The sequence below is a fragment of the Rhincodon typus genome, chromosome 3 (genome assembly GCF_021869965.1).
Source record: "Rhincodon typus isolate 14 chromosome 3, sRhiTyp1.1, whole genome shotgun sequence".
NCBI lineage: Eukaryota > Metazoa > Chordata > Chondrichthyes > Orectolobiformes > Rhincodontidae > Rhincodon > Rhincodon typus.
Window position 1 is genome coordinate 87,707,341 of NC_063334.1, and position 18,316 is coordinate 87,725,656.

At 39.9% G+C, this 18,316-nt stretch overlaps 1 protein-coding gene across 2 annotated transcripts in view; it reads left to right on the plus strand.

Moving 5' to 3' along the window:
- mef2cb (myocyte enhancer factor 2cb) overlaps positions 1 to 18,316 on the plus strand; it is a 134,209-nt gene that overhangs the window by 105,763 nt on the left and 10,130 nt on the right. For both annotated transcript variants that reach the window (XM_048592620.1, XM_048592627.1), the window contains exons 3-4: positions 8,646 to 8,815; positions 10,828 to 10,957. In XM_048592620.1, the coding sequence (XP_048448577.1) occupies positions 8,646 to 8,815; positions 10,828 to 10,957 (300 nt within the window). The remainder of the gene's footprint in view (positions 1 to 8,645; positions 8,816 to 10,827; positions 10,958 to 18,316) is intronic.

Genomic DNA, 18,316 nt, shown 5'->3' on the forward strand with positions numbered 1-18,316 from the left:
CTGAACACAACTTTTTTAGTGGTTTGTTTTTCAGACTATTACACATTCCCAAAGTGTTTATTAAAACAAAATGTTCATTGTTTGACTGATGCCATTCCCCACCCTGTTTTGCTGTACTCAGTGCAATGATACATAAGTGGAGTTGCTTTTGCCAGCATATCAAAGATATTAGATTTATTATTCCATCTTAGTATACACATTATTTGAAAATCACACCTGTGAATGTTCTAATTTATGGAGACATTTGAAATTTGTAAAGAATTTAAAACCACTTCACATAACCGGTCACTGATAGGACTTTTCTGTAATTGCCAAAATGTGTAATATTTTCTCTACTCAGGAAACACAACTTGTACAAGTCCAACAGACGTTCACTCCCAGAAAGCAATAGCTGATGGCATTATTGTTTTACCTTTGTGATAACTGTTAATGACAATGAAATTAACAGAGAAAAAATGACCATTGATTATTTTTGTGACCACTAGAATTGATAAAGTTCTTCAAATAGTTTAATGCTTCATTCATGAGAAGTGTGCAATTTCCTTCACATCAGCCACAAATTTGTGTAGGCCACACCCTTTATTCCCTTTTCTAATATTTTAGGTGGAAAATCCCTCTAATAACTTTCAAGTACACTAATTTATACATGATGAAAATTCAAATTCATGTTTATAATTTAAGGCAGTTATAAACATAAATACTGTACTTTAGTTTTGATTGAAATCACTGCTCTATACTTTTCTGAAACTATATTATAATTAATAGCCATCCATACTATATGCAGTGACTAACATCTTTGATCTCTAGCACTAAAAGTCCAAGACCATGAGTTAATATTTAACGTATTAGATCGATTCTTGGCTATCTCCTGTTTCTCATTTCTTTGTTGCTTCACACAGTTGTCATCTGAAAGTTCAACGTTGGTTTTTACACACATTTTGAGAACTTCCAGTTTCACTTCACCATCAGCTCTCTTGACCATTCAGTTCTCTTTAAATTATCACACGACTTGTTTGACATCCATTCACTAGCTACTGATTCCATCCCTCTCCCTAGTAATTGTGAGACTGATCAGACCCTTTACAACACAGGCACTTTATTCGAAGCCAAGGAGTACGTGACATATCCAACCCATTGCTAAGACAACATCTTCCACTTCTGTAACATCACTTGACTATGTCCTGCCTCACTTTATCTGCTGCCGAAACCCTAATCTATACTTGATTGTCCCTATACTCCTGATCAGTCTCCCATTTTCCAACCTCTATAACCATAAAGTCATCTAAAACTTGACTGCTCATGTTCTAAATCATACCAAGTCCTATTCAGCTATCACTTTTGTGCTCATTGACCTGGATTGACTCCCACTTAAATATCTCGATTTTAAAATCTTCATTCTTGTCCTTTCTAATTTTTGGTATCTCTTCTAGCTCATGTGTCCCTAAGATATCTGCAGTTCTCCAATTTTGGCCTTTTGAGCCCCTAATTTTAGTTGTTCTGATACTGGTCATCAAGTGTGAAAGTCCAACCTTTAACGTCTCCACCTTTCATTCCTCCTTTAAGACCTATCTGTTTGGCCAACTGCCCTATTGTCTTTGTATTGCTCATTGTCATATTTTGCCTGTTAGCAACATTTTTGTTATTTGTTCACAGGATGTGAGCATTGCTGGCATTTATAGCCCATCCTAACAGCCCTTCAGACGGTGCTGGTGAACTGCCTGTAATATGTCTAGCGATATTTTTACTGCTTTAATAATGTGACAGAAATCAACATTTGTGCAGATATTATTTCACAGCAGTTTTTCAGAGAGAGACCTTTGTACAATCATTGACTTTTGGAACAGATTCTAAGCTTTTCAAAAGCATACAGGGTTGTTCTAACCTGTAGTCATCATTGTACTTTACTCATAATGAAACCTAACTTGTACCCTTGATTCATTTGTTTCTCTTATGTTTTTCTTTCCACTAGTTTTATAAACATTTCTTTTCTGAAGGCATTAATTCCTTGCTGTGTAATGGCTCCATAGATTCTGACTGTCCTCCTGCTTCAGCCAACTGGCTGTCATCAGTCATAAGTGAGCCTTGGCACTGTGTTTTGGCAGGCTAGTCAAACAGGTATCACAGCCAAACCTCATCCTGTCACCTGATGACCACAGTCACAGTCAATTACACACACACACACACACACACACACACACACACACAGAGTCAGTGCAGTTTGTTAGATGGAAATCGCAAGGAGAAACTTGGCTGATTTTATTTTTCTTTTCCGTTCACTACCTGAAGTTATTAAAGCCGAAGACCATACTATTGACATCAAGTTTGTAGCAAGCACAGTCCAGGTATCAAAACTGATGACCTTCCTGTTCTTTTTAGCTCTAATTTCCATTGAATGAACTGGCTGAGCTACTGGGGAAGCCACATGCCTCTTAATACATAATGAAAAACTAATGCACTCTACTTCTGGCAGTTCAGAAACTGTTACTGAAGGTATCAGATTTTAACCTATCAAAGTAATTATTTAGACCACATTGAGTGAACAGATAAGTATTGCTGATGAATGAACTTCACACTGAGGTTTATCCTTAATAGTTTCCTGATTTCACATCGGGATGTTAATATTAGCAGCTTGTGCACAAACCACATTTTATGCAAAATGAAGCTAAATTAATCGTTACAAACTATTGTGCAGTTCAGTTAATCTCAGTTTTAACAAGTAAAACAACTGGCATGTGCTGTGCAATGTTAAATTAAGTATCACTGGTAAAGAATTTAAGATTAAAACAATTGTTTAATAATAAACTTTCTTTTTTATAAAGTACTTCCATTAGCATGTAGAAATGTAATCATGAGACTTTAAGATCTGAATTTACATTTAAAAACAGAACATGTGTTTCTCATCTTTCTGTAATTGTCCGGAAGTATGTCTAGTTTAGATGTATAATTTTTTGTGCTTTATAGTGGGTAAACAATTCTAATACTGTGCTTATGGATGCATTGCAGATTATAATTTTCATGATCCACCATAATTTTAAACTAGCTGAGAAGGAAAGTTTTAATCTGTACATTAAAAGCTTGAGAAAGCTTTCTGCTCCTAGATCTAACTAAGTCATTCTGTTTTATTGATTATCTTGAGGAGGAGCACCAAGCCTCAAAGTAGGCCACAATAGTCTGAGTAAGAAGGATGCGGTTTGCATAGTTGATGATATGCAAAAGAAAACTTTGTCAATGACCACATGCATGTATTTTTCATTTATTTTCTTTGAATTTTATGAAGGGTGTTTGCAGAATTGATTCATAATCCATAACCATGTGTTCTGAGTGCTCTTTCTAAATGTTGTTGAGCCAAGAAGGATGAAAAACCTTGATTTAAATTGCTGAATACAAACATGTTCATTTAGTAATCTCTGAAATTAGAATGGAATGTATTCTTGAAAATGTAAGAAGAAACATTGTGGTTCAAATATCAAATTATTTAGTTTTTTAATTATCTAACAAGATTGTACTTATTAGAACAGTGTAATGCATTTTTCATGTTGACATAGAAGTTGCAGTGTAGCTGCCACGAGGAGGTTGTGTCAAACATTAGGGACTTCACACCAATTGCACCATGAGAGCTGGCTATTTAGTAATTTAAAAATGTAACTTGTATCCTGATTGGAGTTCTGAACATAAGAAGTAAGAGCAGGAGTAAGCAATTCAGCTCCTTGAGTGCACTGTGCCATTTAATACAAATAAGGCTGATTTCATCTCAACCTCAACTCTACTTTCTTGCCTGCTCTCCACAACCCTTCAAACCATGCTAACTTAAAATCTGTCTATTCTCCTTCTTACATTTACTCAATGTCCCAGCATCAGCTGCATTCTGAGGTAGGGAATTCTACAGATTCATGCCCTATGAGAGAAGTAATTTCTCCTCATCTGTGTTTTAAATCTGCAACCCCTTATCCTAAAACTATGACCTCTATTGGTCAACATGAGGAAACATAGGCCCGAAACGTCAGCCTTCCTGCTCCTCTGATGCTGCTTGGCCTGCTGTGTTCATCCAGCTCTACACCTTGTTACCTCTTGTATTTATGTAGAGATGGGCAGAGATGTATATTGCTTTAGTAGTGTAGCAGTAGAACTATGGGCTGAATTTTCCCATTTACTGTTAAAGTGTGGTGGCAAGTGAATTTTATGGTGACATGGCCCTGGGTCAAATTTTCACACACAGTCTTCCATTTTTCACCTCATTAGTTAGGCCATAAGCTGTTGACCATGTTTCTCAGGGAATCATGTGGCCAACAAGGCAAAAATGCTTACTGCTGGTGAGATCTTCTGGCTTATGTGTCTCTGACGCCATATTTAAAGCCAGTACACCACATCAGACAGTTCAAGCCAGAAACTGCCCTCAAACCGCAGTGCTTAACCATAAAAGTGTCTCTGAGGAAAGGCAAGGTAGCTCCCCCACTTTTAGTGCAGGGATCTGGAGGTGCTTGCAGCTGGGATGGTGGAGAGGAGGATAGCCCTTTTCCTTGCTGAATGCCAAAGAAGGCCACCTCACTAGACCCAGCTAGCCTGGACAAAAATTGCAGCATGGATCAGTGCCATGTCCTGCATCAACAGGGACACTGACCAATGCTGCATGAAAGTCAACTGATCTTCTGCACTCTGCAATGGAAAGTGTCAGCATCTTTTCTCTGCTGCCTGACACCCACAGAACTGGCTGACTAACTCTCCCACTGCCATTGGCTCATGGACTACAACTCTAAGTGTTGCATACATCATATCTATTCATGGGTTCACACCCAAGCAGCGAACATTTAACGCCCTCTGCATGTCCAGCTCACTTACTGGGGCCACTTCACCATCTCTCCCACTTATGCATGACCAACAAGTGCTCTTGGACCAATCTTCGTAATTTGCAATCCCTTCTTTTATCTCACAGCAGGAAAATTGGCCTACATCACTCCCCGCCCTGCCTCACAACCACCACACCTGCAACCTCCCTATCCCCTGGATGGAGGTCTTAACAATGCTGCAGCTGATTGAATCAATTTGAGGTGTCCTTGCACTTGACTTGCAGGAGTGTCCCTAGTCTTGTCTCAGTCGAACCCCCTTGATTGACTGTGGTGGTACTGACTGAATGGCCTTACTACCACTTTGCCCCACTTCTCCTTTGACTTACACACATTACCATTTTGTTGAAGCACATGAAATATGTTTGAAATCTAAGCTGCTGAAGCATGTTGCAAGTGTGATGTTACTATAGCACAGTGCCTTACAGGGGCATGCCTACTCCCTGTCTAAGTATTCAGTGCTACCCATTGTCACAAGCTGCCAGCCACCTTTCTGCACTAAAACAAAACACGCTAACCCACAGAGTCTGGCAGGCTGTAACTCAGCATTAAAGTCAATGAACATTACAAAAACAAGCGAAGAGCCATAAGATGCACATATCCATGTCAACACAAAAGCCTCCTGTGTATATGCATGAGATGCATGGTGGTCCCTGCATCTAAAATGAGCATGTTAAGTGGTCCTGAGCTACAAGTATTGGAGGCCTGAAATCATGGAATCCCTACAGTAAGGAAGCAGGCCATTTGGCCCATCAAATGCACACTGACCCTCCGAAGAGTATCACACCCAGACCCCTACCCTATCACTGTAACCGTGCATTTCCCGTGGCTAATCCACCTTGCCTGCACATTCTTGGACACTATGGGAAATTTAGCATGGCCAGTCCACCTAACCTGCACATCTTTGTGATTGTGGGAGAAAACCAGAGCTCTCTAGGTAAACCCTCGCGGACACGGGGAGAATGTGCAAACTCCACACAGTCAGTCACCTGAAGCGAGAATCAAACTCAGGTCCCTGGCGCTGTGAGGCAGCAATGCTAGCCACTGTGCCACCGACAAGGCAAAGTTGGTCCAAAAGCAGGCATGATGATTTGGTGAGGCTAATGGTTTGCCGACACACAGTTGTTTGGATGAAGGGTCAAGGAGGATGGTGACCATGGAACATGCAGGGATGTTGTGCAGAAGAAGCAGTGACATGATGACCAGCACATGCTTTCAGCAGCCTACAGCCACCTGTTACCTAGTCTTTATTACCTGTTGTAATTTACACCTCTAGTTTCTCAGTATAAATAGTATGTGTTGTGACTTGCGTGAGATTCAAATGTGTGAAAATAAGATAGTCACTACTCAAGGGTTGGATCCTGACGTTGTTCCTTAGGCTTTGAGAGGAAAATCAGGGCATTTTTCTCAACGTCAGGTATCTAATTTTTCATTTTCATTCTTTTTTTCATCATACTCATCTCACAGGAAGGGGAAAATTCCACCCTACGTGTAGAAAATTTTCCACTGCCTTCAGGTGCATCCTTTATCTGGAAATGCCTGACCAACTGTAGAACCAGGAAGAGCAGCCCAATTTCAGCAAGTCAAACCTATATCCTTGAATCTTAGAGCTTACAGCACAGGAGGGCAGGAGTAGCAATTAGCCATGTACCATCTCCTCAGCCTCCTGCATCTTTCTCTGCTTCAAATATTTATATATCTTTCTTTTAGAAGATGTGTCTGCACAAATACTCTCTCCACTATATTTCAGCAAATGCTGAGCAGAAAGATTTTTTTTTCTGTACATGCTTCTTCAGTTTTTATGTCAATTTTTAGGTTGAATCCCCAAACAGAGTATTTTTTTCTTCTCCATTCACTAAAATATTTTTAATAAATCAATTAAATCCCTTCACAGTTTTGTGTGTTTCACTGGAAATAGTCCCAATTTATCAAGTATCGTCAGTTACCAATAGATTTCCTTTACTGGCATCGTTCTGAGAAATCTGCACCACATTACCTTCTCTGACTTTTAAAATCCTTTCTGTCACTGGTACCGAGAATTGAACACGACACATAGCTTAATCTTTGTCTAGTACAAATTTGTGATTACATCCTTGCTATTGTACTTTATGTTTCTGCTTATGAAACCCAATTTTTAATTAATCTTTTTGTGGCTTTCTGTGCAATTGCACTTGTATTTGAATGTTTATATTATTCAGCCTTTAGTCTATTTTCATTGAGCATATACTCCAAATTGTTCCTTCTTCCACCTTATTCACAATGGATTACATCTGGTTGACCATTTACTACCCTGTCTTTGTGCTTTTAATGTCATTTAAACTCTTTCCTCAAGTGTCCTTTTAAAATGAAACATTAGACTTTCAAACTGTGCCAAATTTGTGTACTTGAAAACTTTCTGTTGCATTAGTTTAAGTTTCTCAGGCTTTTATTTAAGTTCAAGTCAGTCCCTACCAAACACAGTACTGATGCAATAGATTATTTAAAATGTCAGTCATGTCTGAACTAATTGTTGCTCTTTGATTTTCAACAAATAATTGCAACTACAATTCTTTCTCATGATGGACGAATTTCTCAAAAGTGTTCTTTTTTATGTGCCGTGTGGCGATGCAGCTGTTGTTTCCTAATTTTAGATTCACTTATCATTTCATTCACTTCTCAGTTAATCAAGTGAAATAATATCACCTTTTTTCAGGGAACCTTATTTTAGAGTCATAGAATCATACAGCACAGAAACAGACCCTTCGGCCCAACCAGTCCATGCCGAATATAATCCCAAACTAAACCAGTCGCACCTGCCTGCTTCTGGCCCACATCTCTCCAAACCTTTCCTGTTCATACATCCATCCAAATGTCTTTCAAACATTATAATCGTACCCACATCCACCACTTCCTCAGGAAGTTCATTCCACACGCGAACCACACTCTGTGTAAAAATTTTGCATCATGTCTTTTTTAAATCTCTCTCCTCTCACCTTAAAAATGTGTCGCTTAGTCTTGAAATTCACCATCTTCAGGAAAAGACAACTACCATCAACTCTTATCTATACCTCTCATTATTTTGTAGACTTCAATCATGTCACTTCTCAACCTCCTAGGCTCCAGTGAAAAAAGACCCAGCCTATCCAGCCTTTCTTTATAACGCAAACCTTCCATACCTGGCAACATACTAGTAAATCTCTTCTGAACCCTCTCCAGCTTGATCATACCCTTTCTATAACTGGGCGGCCAGAATTGGACACAGTATACCAGAAGATGCTTTACCAATGTCCTGTACAATTTCAACACGACATCCCAACTCTTATACTCAAAGGACTGAGCAATGAAGGCAAGCATGCCAAATGCCTTTTTAACCATCCTGTCTATATGTGGCACAAACGTAAAGAAATATGTACCTGCACCCATAGGGTCCCTCTGTTCTACAACACTACCCAAGCCTCTACCATTATTCGTATAAGCCCTACCTTTGTTTGTTGTACCAAAATGCAATATCTCGCATTTATCCAGATTGAACTCCATCTGCCATTTTTCAGCCCATTGACCCACTTGATCAAGATCCCTTTGTAATCTTTGAAAACCTTCTTCACTGTCCACAATGCCACCAATTTTGGTGTCACCCGCAAAATTACTAACCATGCCTTCTGTATCTATGACTATAACTCTAAGTGGTAAATAATCATTTTTGAGTATATTTCCTTAATAATTCCCATTGAGGATGAGCTGCTGATTACTTATTCCTCACTTGTAATGATTTCTATGTCGCATATTAAATATATTGTTGCTCATACTGAATCTTTAATGCAACAGGAAATGGGTATGGAAATCCCCGCAATTCGCCAGGTCTGCTGGTCTCGCCTGGCAGTATGAACAAGAACATGCAAACCAAGTCACCCCCTCCCATGAATTTGGGAATGAACAATCGGAAACCTGACCTCCGGGTTCTCATTCCACCAGGTTCAAAGAATATGCCATCAGTGGTAAGTGAATGCTCGGTCTGGAATCTTCTAAAACAGAAGAAAAAAGTACACACAACAGAATAATTTGGATAATACTAATCATTTTTGCTTCATATCAGGTGTTTGGGAGAGGATTTTAGCTTGTTTTGTGTGAAAAGCAAAACGCTTTGATTCTAATATCATAGAAATGGGCAGCATGATGATATATACTAAATTTATATAATTCTGCCACACAACATAGGTTTAAAACACTACTAAATTAATATTTAAGTTCTCCTTTTGGCATTGAATGTGTAAAAATACAAAGGAATAACTTTGAAATTGGCACAAAATGGTGTGTTGTGATGCATACCTGCAGTACCTTTTAAATTTGGGAAGTTAATCTTTATTGTTTCATTGATAAAAAGTGTTGCACTAATGCTGGTATTCCCACATAACGAAAACAAAGAAAGACTCATTCCCAGGATTCTGTCTCCCTCTGTTTAGCACCAGGATCCATGCTTATTGGCTGATACCTAGTTGCAGGTTGCACATGAAGCCACATTGAAGGAAAAGGTGCATAACCTAGGGAGATGTAGAAAGAAGACTGTGAATATGTACAATTGATTTAAAATATTCTGACTTGTATGTGCAGTCTGTAGTGATTTTATAAATGGATACATACATTGATTGGAGCCTCAAGTGAGTAACATTCCTATTTATATGTGTCTTCCCAAAAGTCAAGCTTCATCATAGGTCCAAACTTGAATGTGGCAGTTTCTGATTATCTGAAATAAAGACAGATAATGCTGGAAGTGCTCAGCAGGTCAGGTAGTACCTGTGCTGAGAGGAAAAAGGTTAATGTTTTAGCTAACTGTTATTCATTGCTCCTTTTATATGCTGTCAGTCTGAGGATGTTGATTTGTTACAGGTAAGTGAGAGTTCTGCTAATACCTTCAAATTATGCCCAAAACAATAGACAAAAGTAACTTGTTGTTTTTTGATTTATCTTTCACACTGACCTTTTTCACTGATAAAATTACCACACTAATGCTGAAAATAAGACACACAATCAAACCTTTTGTATTGCACTCATCAGACCAAAATCACAGAAGTAGCAAATTTCAAAGAGAATAATATTTTATGCAGCATTGTTGTTCCCTTCAAAACTTGCTATCTTGCAGTTCTTTCCTGATAAATGCAAGACAAAAGCTTTGACAATGTTTCTCTTTTTCAGTAGTGATAATTATCTTCAGGTTAATATTACTTTTGAACAAGGCAGGGTAGGTAGTACCATACTGTTTAACAAAAAGATGTTTAGTATTTATTTTCTATCTTAAGCATTGTTTTCAAATTAAAATTGTTATGAATTTTCAGAGTTCCATATCTATGGTTTTCATAAAATTTGTAAGCCAAGTTTAGATGGGTTGAAAATGCAGGCAGCTAACAGTAACTGAATAGACTTCTAAAACTGTGCAGTGTTGAACATTATACACTTAATAGTCAATTAATTACTTTGATCTTATATTTCTAGTATTTATGAGAAATGTTATACACAACTGAAAATGTGTTGCCATAAGAATGTTGCAGCCTGAGAACTGTGAACCAAAAGTAACATAGCACCACCTACTGGTTATGTAAAATATTTAGATTTCTAACTTCTGCTCACAATTAAGATAAAACTAGTCAATTTTATGCCTGAAATCCACTACTATAGTTTTTTTTTCCAATAAATGCACAATAACAGGTCATCGTGTGTATTTTATTTGTTTTCTATCTGGTCTTTTTCCTGCTACAAAAACGCAATCTTTGCTAGTGACTAGACTGGTTACTATGGAGATACTGATGTAATTGGTTACCTTGGGAACATCTAGTCTCCTGAAGTGTTGTAAATGATAGGTTTGGAAGAGTTCTTAAAAGCCAATTATGTCAAATGATTCAGTTTATTAAAAATATCCGGTCTACATTTCATTTATTTCTGCAACTATTATTAAAAAGACATACAAAGCATGTTAAAAAAAATTAAATATCACAATTTTTTTGATTTTCTGTAGAATCAGAGAATAAACAACTCACAAGCTGCACAGTCATTGGCTACGCCAGTAGTTTCTGTAGCAACCCCTACTTTACCTGGGCATGGAATGGGAGGATACCCTTCAGCCATTTCTACCACATATGGTACTGGTAGGTAACTCCTCTCACCTTACAGTCCATTACAAAGTTTCACAAAATCGATCTACTGTAACTACCAATATTACTTAAAATCTCTGAAATAATGATATACTTGCTATAGCATTGTTTCTAAAAGACGTGCTGCATTCTGCTTCTGCATGTAGATTGTTAAAGGTTATAGGCTACAGTTGGTGCATAAGCATGGCAATGAAGTGTACATATTGTTAAAAGTGCAAATAATGGTGCTTCTTCCTACGACTTTCATTTGTCAGTTGATTCTGGTTAAAATGATCTGACACCAAACACAAATTGCTGAATGGGGGAAGGCTGTTTTCAATTTCATTAGACAGGATCTGGCAAACATAGACTGGGGGTAGCTATGTGCAGGTAAGTCTACATCTGGAAAGTGATGGGAGTCTTTTAAAAGTTGTGTAGTGAGAGCTCAGACCCAGCGTGTTCGTGTAAGAGTGAAGGGTAAGAGCAGCAAGTCCTGGGAACCGTGGAAATCAAGGGATAGATTTTTTTTAAAAAAAGAAACATATGTCAGATACAGTTCATCAGAAACTGGAGAGGCCCTGCAAAAGTAGAAAGTGCTGGAGGTTGCTTAAAAAGGAAATTAGGAGGGCAAAGAGGGGCCATGAAATACCTTTGGTAGATAGGATTAAGGAAAATCCCAAGGCTTTTTATAACTAAGAGGTTTACCAAGAAAAGCGTGGGCCCTATTAGGTACCAAAGGGGCAACCTGTGTGTGGAACCAGTGAACATGAGTGAGTTCTATGGTAATGGGAACCTCAGGTAATGGGAGAGATACTAAATAAATATTTTGCGTCAGTTGTTACTGTAGAGAAGGAAATGGAGGCTAGAGAACAAGATAAATATGGATGTTTTGAAGACAGTTTGCATTACAGAAGAGGAAGTGCTGGAGGTCTTAGAAAACATAAAAGTGGATAAATCTCCAGGACCTGATCACGTATCTCAGGACATTGTGGGAAGCCAGGGAAGAAATTGTGGGGCCCCTAGAAGAAATATTTATATCATCTACAACCGTGGGTGAGGTGCCAGAGAACTGGAGGGTGGCAAACGTTGTGCCTTTATTTAAGAAAGGCTGTAAAGAGAAGCCTGGGATTTATAGACCTATGATCTTGACATCAGTGGTGGGTAAGTTGTTGGAGGTATTCAGAAAGATAAGATTTACATGCATTTGGAGTGGCAAGGACTGATTAGGGATAGTCAGCATTGCTCAGACCTTTAAGTATAGGAATTGGGACGTCGTGTTGAGTTAATACAGTGTGGAGCTGGAGGAACACAGCAGGTCAGGCAGCATCACAGGAGCAAGAGAATTGATGTTTCGGGCCTAGACCCTTCATCAGGATGACCCTTCCTGGTGAAGGGTCCAGGCCCGAAACGACGACTCTCCTGCTTCTCTGATGCTGCCTGACCTGCTGTGTTACTCCAGCTCCACACTGTATTGACTCTGACTCCAGCATCTGCAGTTCTTGCTCTCTCCGTCGTGTTGAGATTGTGCAGGATGTTGGTGAGGTCTCTTCTGGAGTACTGTGTACAGTTCTGGCCACCCAGCTGTAGGAAGGATATTATTAAATTGAAGAGGGTTCAGAAAAGATTTACCAGGATGTTGCAGGGAATGGAGGATTTGAGTTATAAAAATAGGCTGGGATTTTTTTCACTGGAACGTAGCGGTTTGAGGGGTGACCCTGTAGAGGATTATAAAATCATGAGAGGCATAGACAAGGTGAATAGCAAAGGTCTTTTCCCTAGGATGGGGGAGTTCAAAACAAGGGGAAATATTTTCAAGGTGAGAAAGGAAAATTTTAAAAAGGACATGAGCAATATTTTTTATACAGAGTGTGGTTTGCGTGTGGAATGAGCTGCCAGGAGATGTAGTGGATGCAGATACAGTTACAACATTTAAAAGACATTTGGATATGTACTTGAATAGGAAAGGTTTGGAGGGATATGGGTGAAAAGTAGGCAAGTGGGTCTAGTTTAGTTTGGGAGCATGGTTGGCATGGACTAGTTGGACCAAAGAGTCTGTTTCGATGCTGTATAACTCTATGACTCTATAATTCTGAACTAAATACTGATCATCTGTATTCACAGAGAAGAAAGACATTGTGGCTGAGGGTATCAGTTGGGATGGTAAGGTTCTAGACATGTTAAGATTAACAAGGAGGAGCTATTAGATATTTAGCAGGCGTAATGATTTATAAATCCCCAGGGCCTGGTAAGATGCATCCCAGGCTGCTGTGGGAGTCCAGGGAGGAGATTGCAGGGCCCCTGGCAGAGATATTTAATATTTCACTGGCCACAGGCAAAATGCCAGTTGACTGGAAGATTGTTAATATAGTGCCTTTGTTCAAGAAGTGCAGCAGAGATACATCAGACAATTACAGACAGTTAGTCTGACATCAGTAGTAGGGAAATTATTGGAAAAAATTCTGAAGGACAGGCTTAATCAATACTTGGAAAGACAGGCATTGATCAGGGATAGTCAGCACAGATTTATTGAAGGGAGATTCTGGCTGACGAATTTAGTTGAATTTTTGAAAAGGTGACTAAATATATTGATGAGGATAGCGCAGTTGATTTAGTTTACATGGACTTCAGTAAGGCCTTTGGTAGGGTCCCACGTGGAAGGCTGTTCCAACAGGTAAGAGCCCATGGAATCCAGGACAAGTTGGTAAACTGGATCCAAAACTGTGTTAGAAATAGGAGACAAAGGATGATGGTGGAGGATTGTTTGTTTTTTATAATTGGAAACCTGTGACCAGCAAAGTACCACAGTGATTGGTTCTGGAACCCTTGCTGTTTATAATGTAAATTAATGACTTAGATGTGAATGTAGAAGGTTTAATTAGTAAATTTGCAAATGACACGAAGATTGGGGTTTTGTTGATGATGAGGTGGATGGTCTCAGGCTACAGTCTGATATTGATCAGCTGGTAAATTAAGCAGAGCAGTGGCAGATGGAATTTAACCCTAACAAATGTGAGGTGATGCATTTTGGGAGGAAGAATAGGGGAAGGATTATACACATTGCATAATACGTTCCTAGGGAGTACTGTGGAACAAAGGGACCTTGGTGTACAAGTCTGTAGATCCCTGAAGGTGCCAGCATAAGTAGACAAGGTGGTGAAGAAAACGTACAGGATTTTTGCCATTATTAGTCGGGGCATAGAATACAGGAGCAAGGAAGTTTTATTACACAGATGAAATACTGTGTGCAGTTCTGGTCACCATACTGCCAGAAGGATGTGATTGTACTGGAGAGGGTGTAGAGGAGATTCACCAGGATGTTGCCAGGGATGAAGAGTGTCAGTTATGAGGACAGATTGGATAAGCTGGGTTTGTTTTTCTTGGAACAGAGGAGGCTAAGGGGGGATCTGATTGAGGCTTACAAAATTATGAGAGGCATAGACACAGTAGACCTTAAAAATCTGTTCCGTATTGGCAGTTGTATCTAAGACCAGAGGGCATTTGCTTAAGGTGAGGGCCAAGTGGTTTAGGGGGAATCTGTGAAAAAAATTGTGGTAGATATATGGAACGTGCTGTCTGAGAGGGTAGAGGAGGCAGATACTCTTGCAACATTTAAAAAGCATCTGGTTAAAATTTAAAATGCCAGGGCATAATAGGCTAAGGACCGAGTGCAGGTAAATGGGATTTGTGTAGTTTGGTATTTGTTGGTCGGAATAGACGTGGTGGGCTGAAGGATCTGTTTCTGTGCTCTATGACTCTGAGAAAGCATTTGTTTTATTTTTGTTCATGGCATAAGCACTTATTCCCATTCTTGATTATTTTAATTTGTGAATGTGGATGTGGTGACAATCAAGGGGACAGCCTTTCCCTGGGTGGTGTGAAGTTTCTTGAGTGTCATTGGAGCTACATCCATCCAGGCAAGTGGGCCAGATTCCATCACACTTCTGACTTGTGCCTTGCACATGATGGACAGGCTTTGGGAGTCAGGAAGTGAGTTATTTGCCACTGTATTTCTAGCCTCTGACCTGCTCTTGCAGCCACTGTGTTTATAACGATCAAGTTCATCATTGGTAACACCCAGAATGTTGACAGTGGGTAATGCCATTTAATATTAAGAGGTGGTGATTAGATTTTCTCTTTTTGGAGATGGTCATTGCTTGGCATTTGTGTGGCATGAACATTACTTGCCACTTGTCAACGCAAGCCTGGATTTTGTTGAGATCTTGTATTTGACCATAGACTGCTTCAGTATCTGAGGAGCTGCTTATGGTGCTGAATGTTGTGCATTCACCGGCGAACATCCCCACATCTACTTCATATAGCAGCTGAAGATGATAGAGACTAGGATACTACCCTGAGGAATTCCTGCAGAGATATCCTGGAGCTGAGATGACTGATCTTCAGCAAACACAATCATTCCATGTGCCATGTATGACTGCAACCAGCAGAGAGTTTGCCTCACGAATCCCACTGACTCCAGTTTTGTTGGCACTCCGTGCAAATGGAGCCTTGATGTCAAGGGCTGTCACTCTCAGCTCACTTCTAGAATTCAGCTCTATATTCCATGTTTCAACCAAGGCTGTAATGAGGTCAGGAGCTGAGTGTCTCTGGAAGAACTGAAACTTGGTGTCAATGAGCAAGTTACTGCTGAGCAGATGCTGAGTGGCACTGTTGATGATGTTTTCCATTACTTTACCGATGTTCAGGTATAGACTAATGGGGCAGTAACTGGCTGGGTTGGATTTTTCTGGCTTTCTTGAACACAGGACATATCTAGACAATTTTCCGTATTGTTAGGTAGATCCTCAGTGTTGTAGCTGCACTGAAACAGCTTGGCTAGGGGTGCAGCAGGTTCTAGAGCACAAGTCTTCAGTATATTGCCAGAATGTTGTCAGGACCCACAGCCTTTGCAGTATCCAGCACTTCCAATCATTTCTTGATATCACGTGAGTGAACCGAATTGGCTGAAGACTAGCATCTGTAATGTTGGGGATCTCTGTAGGAGAACGAGATTGATTATCCACTCGGCATTTCTGGTTGAAGATTTTTGCACATGCTTCACCTTATCTTTTGCATTAATGTGTTGGGCTCTTTCACCATTGAGGCTGGGGATGTTTGTGGAACTACCTCCTCCAGTGAGTTGTTTAATTGTCCATCATCATTCACAAATGGATGTGGCACGACTCTAGAACTTAGATCTGATCTGTTTGCTTGTGGGATCACTTAGCTCTCTCTATCACCCTCTGTTTATGCTGTTTAGCATGCAAGTAGTCCTGTTTGATAGCTTCACCATGTTTAGGTATGCTGGTGATGCTCCAGGTATGCTGGTGATGCTCCTGGTATGCCCTTCTGCACTTTCCATTGAACTAGGTTTGATCCTCTGGCTTGTTGGTAAAGGTAAAGTGGGGGATATACCAGGCCACGAGATTGCAGATTGTTTTGGAGTACAATTGTGCTGCTGCTAATGATCCACACGACCTTGTGGATGCCCATCTTTAACTTGCTGGGTCTGTTCAAAATCCGACCCACTTAACACAGAAATAGTGCCACACAACATGATGGAGGGTATTCTCAATGTGAAGGTGTGTCTTCATCACCACAAGGACCGTGCAGTGGTCACCTTTAGTGATGCTGTTATACACAATTGCATCTGCAGCCGTCAGATTAATGAAGATGAGGTTAAATGTGTTTTTTCCTCTTGTTGGTTCCCTTACCACCTGCTGCCAACCCTTTGTTTTATTTTTCTGCTTTGCACCATGATTCTGTGCCTAGGTACTTTTGTACCTAAGGTGGTACTGTTAAGTGCTGACTTGTAAACGATTCACTGTACTCATGTGAATGCATGTGACAATAATCATAAGTCAGTTCAATTCAGACCAAGTATACCAGCTGTGTACTTGAAGACCTGACCAGCTCAATCAGTAGTGCTGCTGCTGAGCTACTTTTGGTAGTGGACATTGAAATCCCCCACCAGGAGTTCATACTGCACCCTTGCCAGGCTCAGTGTTTCCTTCAACTGTTGTACAACGTGGAGGAATACTGATTCATCAGCCAAGGGAGGATGGTACATGGCTCTTAGCAGGGAATTTCCTTGCCCATGTTTGACCTGATGCCATGAGACTTTACGGGGTCTGGAGTAAATGTTGAGGAATTCCATAGCAACTCCCTCCCGACTGTAGATCACAGTGTTGCCATCTCTGCTGCCAGTGAGACAGGACATATCCATGGATGGTGGTGTCTGGGACATTGTCTGTAAGTTGTAATTTTGTGAGTATGACTATGTCAGGCCGTTGCTTGACTGGTCTGTGAGACAGCTCTCCCAACTTTTACACTGGCCTCAGATGTTAGTAAGGAGGACTTTGCAGGGTCAGCAAGGTGTGTTTTTCTGGTGTCATTTCCAGTGCCTAGGTCAATGCCAGGTAGTCCATCCATTTTCATTTATATTTTGAGAATTCATAGCCATTGTTACAACTGAGTGTTTTGCTAAGCCAATCGAGGGGTGGTTAAGAGTGAGGCATGTTTTCTGTGGGTCTGGAGTCACATGTAGGCCAGACCAGGTAAGGATTTCCTTCCCTGAAGAGTATTAATGAACCAGAAGTTTTCTTCCCAACAATCAATAATAGTTTTATGGTGATTATTAGATTTTAGATAATATTGAATTCAGACACCATCACCTGCCTTGGTGCAAATTGAACCCAAGTCTCAAGAACATTACCCGCTCCTGGATTAATAGTCTAGCGTTAATACCATTAGGGCACTCCCCTCGGAGGACAGTTTAGCGCCAACCACATTGTGTCCGGAATCACATGTTGGCCAAACCAGGTAAGGATTGCAGATTTCCTTAACTCAAGAAGATGAGTGAACCAGATTGGTTTTTAACAACAGTGGTTACCATTTTTTTAAAATTCCATAATTATATTGAATTCAAACATTGCCATCTGCCATAGTATAATTTGTGCTCATGTTCTTAGAACATCAGTCTGAGGTTTAGGATTACTAGTCCAGTGACTGTACTGCTACTCCTCCACCCCCACATCATGCCAACATATCAGTGGTTTCACCAGGGTCAGACCTACAGATATATTTTAATGTGAAGTCCAGTGGAATTTGTAGGAACAGCGGAAAGGTATCATCTTAACGTGTGCTATAGCAGGCACCAGTAATACTATGCACATGTATCTGGTGTTTGCATGCTCATGCATTGGTAATTTATATATATGTTGATTTGTTCCTTTAATTACAATTCCTATGAATTATCTTGGAATATTTCACCACCTTAAAGTTGCTATATAAATGCACTTGTGTGTATATTAATAACAGCAATCTACCCTGCATCACGTTTTAAAAAAACCGTGATTCCGAACAAATTGTGTTCCA